The sequence below is a fragment of the Dunckerocampus dactyliophorus genome, chromosome 1, assembly GCF_027744805.1.
Source record: "Dunckerocampus dactyliophorus isolate RoL2022-P2 chromosome 1, RoL_Ddac_1.1, whole genome shotgun sequence".
NCBI lineage: Eukaryota > Metazoa > Chordata > Actinopteri > Syngnathiformes > Syngnathidae > Dunckerocampus > Dunckerocampus dactyliophorus.
The window spans coordinates 20843728-20860870 of NC_072819.1; the positions used below are offsets into that span (position 1 = coordinate 20843728).

At 39.3% G+C, this 17143-nt stretch overlaps 1 protein-coding gene across 5 annotated transcripts in view; it reads left to right on the plus strand.

The window, feature by feature from the left end:
• prkar2aa (protein kinase, cAMP-dependent, regulatory, type II, alpha A) overlaps positions 1 to 17143 on the plus strand; it is a 64580-nt gene that overhangs the window by 6991 nt on the left and 40446 nt on the right. For all 5 annotated transcript variants that reach the window (XM_054768086.1, XM_054768076.1, XM_054768102.1 and 2 more), the window contains exon 2: positions 3174 to 3471. In XM_054768086.1, the coding sequence (XP_054624061.1) occupies positions 3225 to 3471 (247 nt within the window). In that variant the 5' untranslated portion in view covers positions 3174 to 3224. The remainder of the gene's footprint in view (positions 1 to 3173; positions 3472 to 17143) is intronic.

The window sequence follows — 17143 nt, forward strand, 5'->3', positions numbered from 1 at the left end:
GGAATGTCAACCAGAGCTGTTGCTTGTGTATTGAATGTTCATTTCTTTACCATAAGCCGTATCGAAGGCGTTTCAGAGAATTAGCTCGGCGGTAAGTGGTGACTTGTAAATAGTTCCCGGGGGTGAAAATAGTAGTGAATAATAGTAGCTAGCTAGCGTGCCTGCTTTTTACTAGGTAACAAAGGTGCAACATTTCAAGTAAACAAGTTACAAAGCAAAAAAGTTGTTGGTCTGGCTGGTCAGTGTTTGCGCCCCCACTTTTTTTTTTTTTTTTTTTTTTTTACTGATGTGTTGAAAGTCTTTCGTGGTGACTACATCCATTCTCATCTTGGCAAGCTATGGAGCATGTGCAACAATCCTTTCGCCAGCAACTAGGGGTGTCCCAATCCACATGTTTTGGCTTCCGATCTGATATGTTTTTAATTCTGGCCGATCTGATCCAGTCCTGATTTTTTTTTTTTTTAAATTAATATAAAGCTTTTTTTTTTTCGAATGAATTTGTGTTATTGAATATGGTTATGAAAATAGCTCTTCAAAGCAAAAAAAAAAATAATGCAACAAAAGTATTACTTTTTTTATTACACAGCATGACCAACAATATTGTTTGGCTTTTGTAACAAACTGCTGTGAGTCAGGTCCCTAATCCTATAAAAGATCCAATGAAAGATAAAATTGGAATAAATGGGCGTGCAAAATACTTTAAGGGTAGGACTAATCATTTGACATGGTTATAGATAAATTTGTGGTGTGATTTTGGAATGTATTACTTTTTTTTTTTAACAAACTCTGTTAGAGCCCTATGAAATCAGTTTTATTTTTTTCCCCAAATTAAGTTTTTTCAGTTAAAATTTTGTAGAAATTCAGTTTTTTTACCTTTTCCACATATTTTACCAGCATAGTGAGTGAGAGTGTGTGCTATTTGTGTTTGTGAATAAAATGTCTATGAATGAAAGGCAAAAATCCTTACATTTATTGATGCAATACATCGCTGGTCCATTTTGTTTAGTAATTCAGAAATGGATGTAGCTTTGCTAACTTTTTTAATGCGATGTCAGCCTCAGCACGTGTTGCTACAAAATCTGTAATGCTTGTGCTTGTGGTTAAGGAAGACATACAGTAGTCACAGATGTAATTCCAACCAGCTTTGAGGCGCATTACTGCACCTACCATGTTGGAGTGTGGCCCAGAGTTACGAATGTTGTACGGCATCCGGATGGGGCCAATATCGTGCGGAAGCCAATATTATTCTATCTTCAAAATATAACGGATGGGCAGCCGATCCTAAATTCGGAAGATTGGATCGGGACATCCCCATCGACAACCCAGGCTCTCGCGTTGTTTAAAAGACACTTGATTGCTTCTCTCGCAATACCCGGTGCATGTCTCCACAGTCGATTAAACTAAAGATTCATGGCCGAATTTTAATTTATTTATTTTTTACATATAGCATGGTGCTCCTGCCATATACAGGTGCATCTCAGTAAATTACAATCTTAGAAAATTGCTTTCAGAGTTTTATTCAGACTAAGAGACCAATTAAAGGCTCAGACAGTTTTTGCAGTTCATTTGCTGATTAGAGCAAGAGCCAGTAGTTTACAATATTGAACTTTTTGACAAATTTGTCACGCTTTGAGTTTTCGAATGTGGGTGATTTATTTAACTAAGTTATAATCATCAAAAATGATATTAAAAATACATCTTTTAAATATTTCACTAATGAATCTATAGAATATGTTTCACTTTTTGAAACTAAACTACTAATTCATTGAGATGCATCTGTTGAAGGACTTTGACTGTTGTTTTTACAGTAGGTTCTTAAAAAAGCAGCAACCTGTTCCTGTCATATACAGTACAGCCTGGGTTCCCAAAGTAGGGAATTCATACCCACAGGGGTACACCAATTGTCATGGGGGTACGTGAATAAAAATGAAAATCAGAAAGGTGACAGCATGAAGTTGTCCATTGCTGTGTGTGCATTATATGAACAACTGTGTAAGTTTGATGGTTATTTTGTGCATTAAGACTGTTTATTCTTGGATGATTTCATTTATATTGGTGTTCCAATCCCAGCACTGCACAGTTGTGAAAACCTGTCACTGTGCGTGGGGATTCTCCTGAAAATGAGACTTTACTGTTATCGTTGGTTGTATTTATTTTTGTACTTGGGATACTGCTTTATCATGATTGTTAAACTTCCCTTTTGGTATTAAATTAATATGCAGACTTAAACCATAGCCATTGTGTGTGTGGACAAAAAAGGGAAGCTCAAATTCAACCCATTCAAGGATGCCAACATCAGACTGGAATAAGATACGTAGGATGACTACTTATCTACTTATCACTGCTCATGTCAAACTTTATCAAAATGTCATCATGCAAAATACAAATTTTTCACCCAAAATTATTATCAAATTAATTAACAAATTATTTATGTTCAGTATTTCAAGGTAATTAAGATAAACATTTATTTATTTTTATTTTTTTTAAGTGTGTAGGAGTAGGGGGTACATGGCTTCAGGTCAAATGTGTGAAGGGGTACACAGCTGTAAAAAGTTTGTGAACAGGATCTTTAACTAGCGGTTTTGCAGTAGGGCCTTAAAAAGAGCAGCGCGCCCCTGTCCTAAAGAGGATCTTTGAGTATACATATATTTCTTGTGTTTTAATTTATGACTTTATTTATTACTATATTGAGCATTTCGTGGGGAAAGATGTGAAGGTTTGGCAGAGCCTTGCATTGACAAGAATAGAACAGGGAGAAGTCCGGGCCCCTTGGTCCTTGATGTTCTCAAAATATGGCCACCAGAACCATTTGGTTGAAAAGCCTTGGGCAATATTTGTGAAACCTAACCACTGACCCTAGTTATCTGATGTACCACTCCTTCAATGGCAAACGTTAGTCTCATATCTGCCCAATGCAGCTTTGAGAATTCTATGTTCCCTGGCTCAAGTTCTAGATAAAGTGGCCACTCTGTCAATGTCATGGCATGGCATTGCACTCCCCACCTTGCATTCTTAACTTTTCAGTTGAGTATGTTGATGGTTATCCTGTGGTTAACTTACACTTATACATCCTGTCATTATCCATTGAGCATGCATAAGCCATATATGGGCCCAGGAGGACCCCAGCATTGCAAACCATGTAACCTATCACCTCTGTCCTCCTCCTTCTGCAGATTGACAACAAGCTCTGCCACTGAGCCACACACACGCACATACACACAACCATGAGTATTGAGATACCGGTGGGATTGACAGAACTGCTGCAAGGCTACACTGTGGAGGTGCTGCGACAACGGCCGTCGGACCTGGTGGATTTTGCCATACAATACTTTACCCGCTTGCGGGACACTAGGAGTCAAGATGGGGCCAGTGAAGGCGGCAAGACGGGGAAAGGGGTGATGTTTGATGGGGAGCCGATGCAGACGGAGTCCAATGGAGAAGATGATGAAGATGACGACTCTGACTTTGAGCGTAAGTTTGCTTTTGTTTTTGCCGTCATCTTTCTGATTTGTCCTATTTTCATTTTCATTTATGTGGTAGTCTAGTCATGGGCATTTATATACTCTGCAGAGGCTACAATATGCAATATGCTACAATATTTTGAAAATATCAGACCTCATAAATTGCGCTGCATTATATTTGTCTCCCGCCGTATCCCTGCATGCTGACGTTTGTGCATTCCTGTGTACGTGATGAAGAAGCTTGCATCTTCCTCCACTGTGGAACACACAAGATGGCTGCGGCGCTCCGTCGCAGAAGAAGATGAAAGCATCTCCATCACATACACAAGAATGCACAGGCGCAGGGATATGGCGGAAGGCAAAAGTAACGCAGGTCTGATTTTTTTTTTTGAGGAGCCATTTTTGTGATGCAAATGTATTACTCTTTTGAACACATATTGTTTTGAAAAGACAAACCGTTTACTTAAATGGCCCCAGCAACTAAGCGGAACTACGTTCCTTGTCACAGAGCTCCGACCAGAACCGGACTCACGGGACAGGCCTTTCTTCATTTGTTTTACACAAACACATTTTGAAATGACAGTATGTCCATTGTTTCCACAAATAATGAAACCAAATTTAATATAAGAATGCTAGTACACTAGGTCCCCAACTTACGAACACAATTGGTTCCAGATGACCGTTTGCAAGTCGAATTGTTCGTAAGTTGAACAAAAGGTATTTTACCAATTATATAGGTACTACATGTACGTGTATACATATACAGTATATGCGTATGTATGTTTGGATATAGTTTGGATGTAGTAGTAATATTAAACAAGGATAATTAATGGAAAAAAAGAATAAAAATGATATAATAATATGTTATTTACCTTTGAAGAGGAGTACGTTGTTGGTGGTAGTGGTGGAGGAGGAGGAGGAGGAGGAGGAGTTATTGGGGAAAAAAAGGACAAATCGTCGTCGTCGTTAGACTCTTCTAAAAGAGGTAGTGTTCTATGGGTGGTGTAGAATTAAGCAGGCCTATTAACTCTTCACCCCCCCCCCCCCAAGCTATGTCCGGTTTGCATCTACAGCTACAATTTAGCTTTCCATTTCTCCTTTACACCGCCCCCCCCTCACAGTGCCCTCTACTGGTCAAGCATGTAGCACTATAAATATGGAGTTACTATAAGGCAAAATACATGATAATATAGACCAGTCAGCTTGCGTTTGTATCTCCGAATGTTCGCAAGTCGGATGTTCGTAAGTAGAGAACCCAGTGTACAAGTAATAACAAATCATCACATTTCGAAAGGGCTTCATGCAATTTACAAATAACACAATTATTATGAATTTTATCATAGCCTCTTTACCAAGTGTTTATTTAGGATAAGGCGTGAAGAAGAGGCAGGGTCTTTATTTTGAAATATTTTTACAAAAAGTGTTTCTACCAGTATTAAATAATAATTGTTTACATTGTTATCTAATTGAAGTTTTAAAAAAGTCTGTCACTTACAACGATGATGGACTTTATTAGGAAAATGAACGATTGATTAATATTGTGTAATATTCATTTATATATGTCTTTGACATATTGATCAGACAGTGTGTGCTGTGTTAAACATGTCTACTGCGACACATGATAGATGGTATCTGTCATGCTCAAGTTATTGCAGCCACCTGAGAGGACAAAAAGAGGCTTCTATTTGAGGTGTGGCACTTATCTATGCTAGCAAGCTGGGCCCACTTTGCTTGTCTTTACTTCAATTGAGGTTACATCTCTGGTCTTGTGATCACTGCTGCTTTTCATAATTTGCCTCTTTTGTTTGAAAAGTGAAAGCAACCATAAGTACAACCTGAGGGACATTGGTAGTCTTCTGCCTTTTTATGCAGTGGTTTCAGGTCTTGGCCAATGCCCCATGACTCCCACACCAGCCACTGGGCATCTCCAGTGCCAAGCCTGGATAAATGTGAGCGTTGCGTCAGGAAGGGCTTCCTGTGCTTGATGTTGAGCTGCAAAATCATGTGAGCTAGAAACAGGAATTAAGGAAGCCATTTTCCCAACATTTTCATTCAAACATTTAAAAAGTTGTGGGTTTTTAGATGTATTGTTTTGCTAACCCTGCTAGCATGGGGAACGTCGCTTCAGACATTTTCCACCTTTTGTCTGCGGTTTTGCATCGTTTCTCTGTCTCTCTGATGAAAGAACCAAACATGTACAGTACTTATTAGGGCTGTCAAAAATAACACATTAACTAGGGATGTCTCCACATCTTGCCGATCCGGTACTGATCCTTATTTTTTATTTCATTTTATTTTTTTTAATAATCCTTTGTTCCAAGTATGAATTTGTGAAATTGAATATGGTTATGACAATAGCTCTTCAAAGCATTAAGAGTAATGCGACAAAAGTATTGCTGAATTTACTTTTTTTGTTCCACAGCATTACCAATAATATTGTTTGGCTTTTGAAACAAACCTCTTGATTCAGGTCCCTAATCCAATAAAAGTCCATCCAATTAAAGAGAAAATAAGAAAATACGGGCGTGCAAAATAATCATTTGACTAATCATTTGACATGGTTATAGATCAATTTGTAGTGTGATTTTTATGGTGTGATTTAGGATATATTACTTAATTTTTTTTTTTTTAAAATCAACAAACTCTCTTCAACGCACACAGCAGTCTGGGCACAGTGAGGGGGGGCTACCGCTGTAGCTACGGTGCCGAATATCCAATGTGAAACTGACTTCAACGTGGTACAGTTCGGAACCCGATCCCGATCCCATCTTCAGGATCATCCCTAACGTTAACAGTGGTAACTAGGAGTGAGCGAGTACACCACTATCTGTATCTGTTGATCCATCGAAATGATCTGTATCCGTATCTGTACTCTGGGGAGAGTGGGCAGGGTATAAACCGGAAGTGTGTGTGGTTTAGCTGGAAATGGGTGGGTCTTAAATTGGTACATTACTTTAAGTCTGAAATTGTCATGGATTGATCAGAAGTATGTACATATGTATTGTTTATTAATCAACTATATGTGTACTGTGCATGTGTGTAAGTCCACTGTTACCACTGTCTGTGTACTGCCAACTGAAAATTAACAAAACTATTTTATTGTAGGTAGCACCCCTGTTTTATGATGACTTCATGAAAATGACAAAAATAAATTTCAAGGAAAAAAGCGGTCATGCTACCCCAATTGAGTTGCAAAAGTGACTGATGCAACACAAGCCTGCACAGCGCTGTACTGTCAAATGCACTGCGTACTTTACGAAACAAGTTTACCAAGTAACTTTAGATACAAAACCGAAATAGAGGCAAGCTCAGGAAAGCCTAATAAAGTGGAGGCAGTGGGCAACGCCACACGAGCCGTTTTCAACTTGCCAATTGCACCTTGCACGTGAATGAGGCACCGATCGACTCCTCTGTGGCTCCAGCCTGCATCTGTCTCGGGAGGGGCGGGCGCTGTGTGTAAAAAGTGAATACATAATGAGGATTTTCTTTCATTACAATTACAGATAATGAAGAAAAGTACTTGTTTCATGCTCATATTTGGTCTTCGGCAAAAATGCATTATCCGTAACGGATACTCGTCTATAACCAGTATGCGGCTCATCCTAGTGGTAACTAATTTTTTCACTAATTACGTTAAAATGTTTTGCGTCCCACAGAGTGACAGACGCTATTTTGTCACTTAATTCTCGAGGTGTATTCACGGACATCACATCTTTACAACATCATGGTTAATTAATTTAGAATTCAGTTTTTTACCTTTTCCAATTATTTTACCAACATAGAGTGTATGCTATTTGGGCCAGTGAATGAAATGTAACATTTATTGATGCAATACATCATTGGCCCATTTTGTCCATTAATTGAGAAGTGGATGTAGCTTTGCTAACTTTCTAATGGGATGTCAGCCTCAGCACATATTGCTACGTAGTCACAGATGTAATTCCAATTGTGTTATTAATGTAAGTTATTTTAATGACACCCTTTATTTTTTTGTTACACAATTAGACAAATGTGACAAAGAGTGCTCTTATTTTTAAGGCCGGAATGTGTTGTGTGTGTGTTTAAGAATGGCAATTGACAGTTTATACGTGCTGGGTCAAAGAATAAACGTGCCTCGTCTTTTTTCACTCAGAACCTGCACGTCGTCAGTGAGCATTGTAAAATGGTCCTTACATTAAAGCAGTAAAACACAACACAGTGAAGTCGTGCACACACAGCTGCACTAACTAAACCAAGCGAACCCTGCTAGCTTCCATTCACACTCTGCAACAGAGCAGTTTCCAAGGTTTTTTGCCGCCGTTTTGACATGTTTAGTATTGTTTGTACGGTTATAAGCAACCAGTGGTCAGAGCTCTACTTCCCATGCGAGCTCCCTACACCATGACGCAGCAGTCTGGGCACAGTGAGAGGGAACTACCGCTGTAGCTACGGAGTCGAATATCCAACGTCCAACGTGAAACTAACTTCACCACGGTACACCACGGACATGTCTGCATGGTGGTGTTGTGTTTTCTTCTTCGTGCGGGTGGTGCGAGTCGAGTGGCAACCAGCTTTGAGGCGCATTACTGCACCTACCATCTTGGAGTGTGGCTCAGAGTTACGAATGTGATACGGCAACCGGATCGGCCCGATATTATCCAATCTTCACAAATACAGCGGATCGGCAGCCGATCCTGAAGATCGGATCGGGACATCACTAACAGGAAGTGATGTATATGGGTCATAATAAGGGTGTCATAAAAATATCTTGCATTAATAATGTGATTGGAATTGCATCTACATCTTCCTTAATCACAAGCATGGGCATTATAGTTTGTTAAAGATTTTGTAGCAATGTGTGCAGAGGTTGACGTCCCATGAGAAAAGTTTGCCAGGCTACGTCTATTTCACAATTTGTAGGCAAATTGGCCAATGATGTATTGCATCAATAAATGTAAGAATTTTTGCATTTTATGGACATTTTATTGACTAACCCAAAAAGCACATGGTCTATGCTTTTAAATAATTTTAACACAGAATTTGGGGAGAAAAACTGATTTTTTTTTTTGGGCCCTTGTTTCTATTGCGCATTACTAAGTCAAAGCTACACACAGTCTATTACCTCTTTACTCCTGTGAGTGTTTTGCAGACTTGCAGAAGATGCAAGCCGTGTTGCAAGGCAGCATGGCCTATCACATGAGTGCACCGTACTGCCAGAGGATGTTTTGTCAATGAGGCTCTTGCGCTGTGTTTTCTCAATGGGTAGATCCTCTATAATGGGCTGTGGATGTTTTATTTTTTTTATTTTTTATTTTTTTTAAGCGTTGAATTTCTGAGTGCTGCAAAATGCTAATAGAAAATGTTCTAACAGGGAGAATTGATGTTTCCAAATTGGCTTTTTAATTTAATTTAAATTTAATTTTTTTTAGGGCACAGGCATTATTTAGAATTTGAGTCTGTTTCTGTATATTACGACATGCATTATGCCCCATATGCAAGTGAAGATTGGCCGGCCATCTTTGTAGATTCATACAAACAGACTCTGGAGGGGGCGGGGTAAAAGCAGGATTACAGTTTTCCTCTCTGCTCACACAAGTGGGATTTGGTTGCTGTCAGACAGCTCTCAGGCCGTGTGTGTGTGTGTGTGTGTGTGTGTGTGTGTGTGTGTGTGTGTGTGTGTGTGTGTGTGTGTGTCATTGATTGTGGATGTGCAGCACGTGCTGGTGAAAGCCAACAGACCTGTTACTATTACCCACCATTTCTAATCCAGCCAAGTCTACCACACACTCATTAGCAGCATTTTCCACATTTGAGGCTTTCCACCATCCAGTGTATCAATACTTGGGTACAGAGAGCTTGAAAGTGTTGTGCTTTCGCACGAATGCTATGGGGCCACACATATGACATTCATGGCATGACATTATTCAGCCACACAGCCCCAGGGCACATTTCAGAGACCGGGTGACAACACAGGCCTATACAGTGAAACACACCATGTGCTTTTGCCTGGTTGCTGTTATAGCCTACAGATAAAACGCAACACATGCTCATTCAGCGATCTGCCACACAAAATTAACTTTTCTAAAGTTGCAACTACCAAACAGTCTAATATCTAGACAGGTATTTTAATAAGTTACATTTATGTATTGTATATTTTATGAAAACCCTCAGATGCTGTATATTACACAACAGCAACAGAACCAATGTTGTAATAGTGGTAATGAGATAAATAATACTGCTGATGAGTTCATTGTAATGAATGATTGCATGTAGTTAATTGAATTTTCACACTAACAGCTAAAGAACGCAAGTTCAAAACATGTGCACAGGTAGATAAAGCTGCTGGATGCTGGCCACTAGGGGTGTAACGATTCATGCACTACATCGATTTATCGATTTATATTCCTGTGATCCAACTACATCGATCTGTGTTCAGCAAGTTGCCATTCCGGACGACATATATCTAACATTGTTTAAAAGGTAATCAATCGATTGAACTGACACTAGAAGATAAAGCATTGGAGTTAAGCAATAATTAATTCATTATATGGATGTGTGTTTTTTTAGTTTTTTTTAGCACTTTTAATGATAAAAACGTTAAACGTTGCTCGTCTAACAGTTTGATTTGCCGTGAGGTGATTAGTCATGCCTGTTGAGTGGGGCGCAAGATGATGTCATGTAGAGGCGACTGGCTACCAAAGTATACAGTGTGATTGGCACATGTGCAGTTGAATAAACAGAGCCGACACATCCTCTCCAAATAACACAAGTTGGAGTTTTTGTCCTGCAAAGCAGTGATTCCCAATCCCCGGGCAGCGGCCCGGTACCGGGCCCTGGGTCATTTGGTACCAGGCCACACAGAAAGAAAAAATTATTTCCATTATTTAAAATTTATTTTGAAAAGTGGCCGGATTCTCTGTTACATCCGTCTCATTTGACGCATGTCCATTGTGCGTGTGCTAACTTTCTTTTATGCCGCACAGATAGACTACTACTGTATTTTTACTATTTGTCTTTCACCTCATATTTGGTGTCAAATGCTGATACTATGTGGGAATGCATAAAGGTAAGTTTTGATGACTATTGAGTGCTAATGTGCACATTTGTCTCAAGTTCATTCATGCTAGCACACTGCCTTTTACCACACACGTCAAACAGCGATGTAATAATCTCTCTGGAAAAACTCCAGGCTTGAACTGGTGGATGGTGGGTCGGCATTCATTTTGTGCTTTTAATTTGATGTTATTCATGTCTTAGTTTTACACAATACATAATAAATAAGATAAATTAGATCGCTATAATGTACGACCCCCGACCCCCCTCCCGGGTCCGCGGGAGATTTGTGGGAACACAAGCCGGTCCGCGGGTCAAAAAAGGTTGGGGACCACTGTTGTAAAGAGTGACTCTAGACCAGGTTGTGGGCAAAGTTTTTGTTTTTGACTCGCGGCCCAAATGGGTTTAAACATTTTTGCGGTGGGGCCATCTGTACATAGGTGGCAACAAGCAGATTGGCATACTTTCTCACGGTGCAATGAAATGAAAACACAACACATCCACAGCAAGTTAACGCATCACATAAATCAACACTTAAGCACAAAGTATAATGCGTAACTTAAAACTGCCAAATGCCCGCAAGGCATGGTGGGTAGTCCAGCTGCAACAATATGAACTATGAACAGTAAAACATTGGATATTACGAGTATGTTAACAAGAGTATGTTAAACAAGAGTATGTTAACTGTTTACTTCTGTCACAACCTCCTCAACATATTTTTGCAATCAAGCAAAAATGCAACAAACACTGCAAAATGTTGGGAGAAAGAGTAACGCAAGCTACTCAGCATGCCCTGCGGTGGGTATATGGGTGTTTTTTCTGGCATGGTGATTGTGTGTTGTATGTGGGTTACTTTTAGGTTATATTATACAGTATGTTATGTATGTATGTATGTATGTACAGCTTAAGTTTCTATCCTAAAATCTCCAGACCAAGCAGAATAACAGACCACTGTGCTACTCTAATTGATACATTCACTAATGACTTAATGACTAACACAACTAGTGGTCTGCTAATCAAAGACATGAGCGACCATCTTCCAGTGTTTACAATTTAAAGTGGAAAATTACAATAAAAGAAAGATTGAAGACAAAAAGACGTTCCAAAGACTACGCGCAGAGGACAGTGTCAATGCTTTTAAGAAAGATCTACAAGAACAAAGATGGGAGAGTGTGCACAGCGGAAACGTGTGGATGAAGCATATGAACACTTTCTAAATACTTATATGAAGAACTGTCCCCTTGAGAGAAAAGTCCAAGAAGCCAAAGAAAAATAATGGATGACAAAAGGACTGAAAAATGCCTGCAAGAAGAAAAATACAATATATAGGAAATTTAGCATTCAACAAACTAAAGAAGCAGAAAAAATGTATGACATATAAAAAGTTGACGACAATCTTGAGAGAAAGAAAGAATAGTATAGTCAGTTAGACAAGAATAAAAGCAACATTACAGCAAATTGGGTTCATCCTAAACAGTATTACAAGGAACAGTACTAAGAAAGCAGACTACACTCATTTTATGGTTGGAAACACCAATAAAGATGATATGAATGAGGTAGTGGAAAAGTTTAATCACTACTTTTTAAATATTGGGCCAAAACTGGAAGAAGGGATTCCAAAATTCTGGTCAGAGGAGGAATGGAATGAAACTATGAACAGGAATCCTAATTCCATGTTCTTACCAATGTGACAAAAAAGGAAATAATTGAAGGTCATTAAAGACATAGTAGAACCACTGACGTACATCAGTAACTTATCATTCCAGACTGGTATATTTACAAACAAAAATTACTCTCAGATAGCCAATACGGATACGGAGTTAACATTTCAACCTCCATGGCACTGATCAAAATTACCAACACTATAAACCACAAAAAGTGTGCAGGTACAGTATTTATGGATCTGACAGAAGCTTTCCATACAATTAATGAGGTATCAAATTAAAGTTAAAGTCATGTTTTATCAATCACAGACTTCATTTAATTCAGCCTGTTAATTCAAACTGAAGTGTTGGTTGCCCGTTATTCAAATAAAATGTGAATGCATTTATTGTTGTTTACTTTTTTGTTTATATCCATAATTAAGTTATACCTGATTCCCCTACAAAAACAATGTGAAACGTCACCTGCATTATTTATTTCACAGTGAGACAGGTTGAATTTTTGGCTATAAGTTACTGAATTGTTTTAAAGTTACTTTATTGTTTCTGATCGTATTGTTCTAAATGAACCAATATTGTCCTTGAATTGTAACGACAACCACGAATTGTGATATGAATCGAATCGTTTATTAAAATGATTAGTTTACCCCCCTATTGACTAGAGTTGGGAATCTCTGCCCAATATTCATAAATAAATAATAGACTTCTAAATTCAAAACTAAAATCCTGAGCGTAGAATCTCTGACAAAATTATGTTTTTGCTTTTATAGCAAAGTCAAAAACAGCTTTCATACAAAATCTAGGTTTTTGTACCAGCGGCTCTCATACATGATTAATGTTTGCAGACGTTAGTGTATTATGAATAACCAAAAAACTAGGCTGCCCTTATTCACAAGTGTCAATGAAATAACGTTGCGCTGGGACGTATCTGGGTTCCAAAGTGCGCAAGAAATCACGAAAGCCCTGCTTCTCGACAACTAAATATGGCCACAAATCCTAATAAAAGTGTTATTAGCAGAAACACTTTTTCGAGTTGGGTGGAAAATTAATTATCGCCTGCTTGATGGTTCTCTGGTTGGCAGCAACTTCAGCTGGCTATTTTCCCTCCTGGTTTGGGTGGAAACGTGCTATGTGTTTTATCATATTTGTCGTGTTCCCGAAATATTTTAAACTTGTATGACAGAGCTTGCATATTGCCTGGCTCTTGTCCAGCTCATTTTTACCTTCAACTACGTGAAAGCCAAAAGTCTTCCAGATGCTCGCTTTAAATCCAGCCGGTGCGGGTCGGAGTTTACGCTCAGCCATTCTGGTAGCGTCTTACACTTAGGTGCACCACCATAAGCTGTCCAGGTGACACGTCCACTTTCCGCCTTTTTATTACGTTTTTTTTTTTTTTTTTTTGGTTCTGTCAGCATCGATTATTGACATTTATGAATCGATTAATAATCGTCAATGCATCTAAAAATCGATTATTTCCCCCACCCCACCACTGACCACTCATGATACTTCAAATGCAGATACAGTTGTCTCTCGCCACTTCGTGCTTCAAATTCAGGGTTTACGCTACATGTAATTAGTCGTGGCGGCCCGCCACTACAAAATAAACAAAATAAACCTTAATAAAATAAACCACACCTTTTAAAAATTTGGACTCTCTGGAATTTCCGCTTATGGGACTAATAAAGGCAAATCTTACACGCAGAGAAGCTATTAACAATTAGCAGCCATGGCTGAGCAGGAAGTGAGCGGAATATAGTGCATTTGAACGCTAGCGTCGCTAAGCCTATTTATGCCAGCATGTGTGATCGCTCATGTTTTAATCTCATTTCACTTTCTGGCATTTTTGTTTACATGCCTGGCTGGCGGCATCTAACTAGCACGTTTGTCGAGCTACGATCATCATCACAACTTACTTTTTGATAGTGTCACTTAAAAATCTTGCTCTCTTGTTGTTATTATAATACTTATGGCTTGTCTTTAAAACAGGTGTGCCAAAGTTGTGCAACAGAAACATGTTACTATGGACTTCTGTTGAGCAAAAAAGCATTGAAGTCAATATCACCTGCTACTCTTTTAATAGACCCGACAGTGCGTGTTGTTATTTTATTCACTGAAGTTAGAAACGGTCAATGACAGGCAGGCTCTTACAAATATGTGCATGCTTTTGTCATATTCAAGTTGGCCTGTCTTGCATCAATCCACTGACAGATGATGCTCTGTTTTTATAATCCCAAAGCAACTAAATTAGTAATTATGGAATAGTTTTTGCAAAATGTGTTTACTATCTCAGACTGCGGAGGTGTTATTTGTCACTGTCCAAATAAATATCGATCAAAAGACATTAAATAGGAAGATCATGGACTGAAAAGCAATGATTTAATGGCATTGCACCTATGCACCCAGCCTCGAGGGCTGTACTGGACTAAGGGTTTGGTATATGGTATATAGTCCTCAATTAGTTTCTTTCAGAAGAACCATGCTAAAAAGACCTGTGTGAAGACTGAGCTTATTTATTATAACAGGGCACGTATTGTATGGACCCCCTTGCATGTGTGCTGCGTATTAATATGCTACTTGCATGTTAGCGTGTTCAAGCCTCGGGTTAAGGGCATGACCTCTTTCTGTCTACTCGCCTGCCTTGTCATCTCTTCCGCATTTCCTCCTATGTAGGTACCATACTTGGTCTTGTCACACAGACTCAATCGCAACCTGCGTCTCCAATGTTGTTTGTTTTAATGTTATTTTTAGTAATACAGTGTTTCTATACATGCACATGTATTGAAGCTTGAATGAATGCAGGCCATAGTGGAAGAGTGTGAGTGTGCCCTTAAGTCCATCCATTTTCTACCGCTTATCTTGTTTAGAATGGCAGGACGCTGGAACCTTTCCCAGCTGGCGAAAGGCATACTAGAAGCTGATTGGTTGAAAGTCAGCCATGTGAAACGCTACATCAGGGCCATTCAACTGGCTGACGGAAACAAGTTTAATTCAGAACAACTTGTAGCTTTGCAGTAGGTTGCAATTTATGACTATGATGTTACTTATGACGATTAGCTAATTTGTGAGACGTTTCCCCCACCACCACCCTCCACAACCCATCCTTAGCTTTCTGGATAAAATAGTGTCCAGAGCAATTTACCTGAATAGCCCTTCACTACACTATCAGTGACTATCACAATGGAAAAGGAAAAGCCATATTTTTTTTTACTTGTCATTTGTGTGTGTTGCTATTGAAGCAGTGAACATTGCACATACAGTAACTACAGAAATAGTAATAATACTACAGTAAAAATACACTGGAGTTTTTTCCCCTGATATTTCATCATGTGTAATAAATGTACGCTATACAGTGTGCCTATAGACCACTGCTAATTAGTGCAATGAGCAGGGATATGATGTCCTTATTAAGTATCCTGCAGGAGGTTTATGTGTTATTAAAAATGAGAGCCGAATGCCAATTACTTAAGAGTGTACATTTGTTAGGTCCTATTGTGTGTGTGTGTGCGTGCGTGCGTGCGTGCGCGCGCGCAGGGGTGGGGGGCAGTGTTGTGCAACAGGTGACCTGATTAGCAGGCAGCATTTGTGTGTCATGTGCTTTTCAGCCTGCAGGCATATCTTGCACAGCATAGTCTCCCTCCAGCCTGTCCGCCTGACACCGCTAAGTGGTAAAGCCCTCAGAAAGCTCATACTACTCAGTCTGGCTGTCTGAGCTTATTCACACCTCATGGACTGTACCTGTCTGCCTGTCACCATTGTCTTTGGGCTTTATTGGGCAATGTAGGCATTACTTGGAAATCTATTTTGAATGGAAAAGTCTCATACAGTATTTTGCTTATTTCAGCTCCCTACCTAGACAGAAGTCACTGACTACAGCAGTGTTTAGCGTTGTTTTGGTGTAGTGCCTTGTGATATGACATAAGTTGGACTCTTCCTTTCTATTATTTTTTTACTGTTAATTTCAATGGCAGAACACAATGTTCGTGCATTTTTCTCTTACTGTGCTTCTTTCCTATTGTGCTGCATTTTTTGTTTTGTTGGCGGGGAAAAAAATCAGAAAAGCCACTTTCAATTTCAGACAACCTGGATTACTTACATTTACAGACATTGTTTGATCTTTGGCACTTCCTCATTCTCTTTCCTCCAGAGTTATCTTTGGTGGCACGGCAGAAAAATGAGGAAGTCGCTGGTGTGGCTTTTTTGGTACTTGACTGTACATCCTCCCTTGCTGCACCCGTTTGGAATTCACACAGCCCCTTGCTTCCCAACACATGTACACAAACACTCGATTGTGACTTTTTAAAGTTACCTTTCACCTCAGTTGACATTGGCAGCTTCTTTGTTTTTCTCACTGTATATCATTTTAAGTCACCCGCTATAAAACGTCAAATAATGTGATGTGGGAGTAACTCCTGTTATTGTTCACTTTAAATACCTTGCTATCACTGCATACTATGGACTTCTGTTGAGCAAAAAAGCATTTTTCTTGAGTTTGTTTGATGCCATTGAAAGGATGAGTGAAGTAGAAGTTGAAAAATTGATGTCTGCATTTTGCTAAGTCACAATTGAAGTGCTCTGTTTTCGCATGCAGAATATACCACGGCATAAAATTGTTACACATCCAGTGGCGGTTCTGGCTTGAATGAGGCCCTGGGCGGACCGACGCTATGACGACGAGCCCCCAACCAACACAAATTCACACACCTGTTTTTTCTTTACAAAGAGACTTTTTAAATTAAAAAACTATGTTACGTTATAACTGTTACTTCAAACGAATGTCATCTTGTGTCAAAGACGCGATCTTTTCCCCTTTCCCCACCCGTGAGTCGCTCTCTGTTAACCGCTTGTTTTTCCTGATTCACTTTCAATCGCCCTTTTTCCACGTCCCCCTTACTCTGCATGTGTTGACCTGGATATACAAGACCAATCTCATTAGATGGGATGGCTTACAGAGAGGAGGGGTTGTTGGAGGGTTTAGCAGAACTGTCTTTG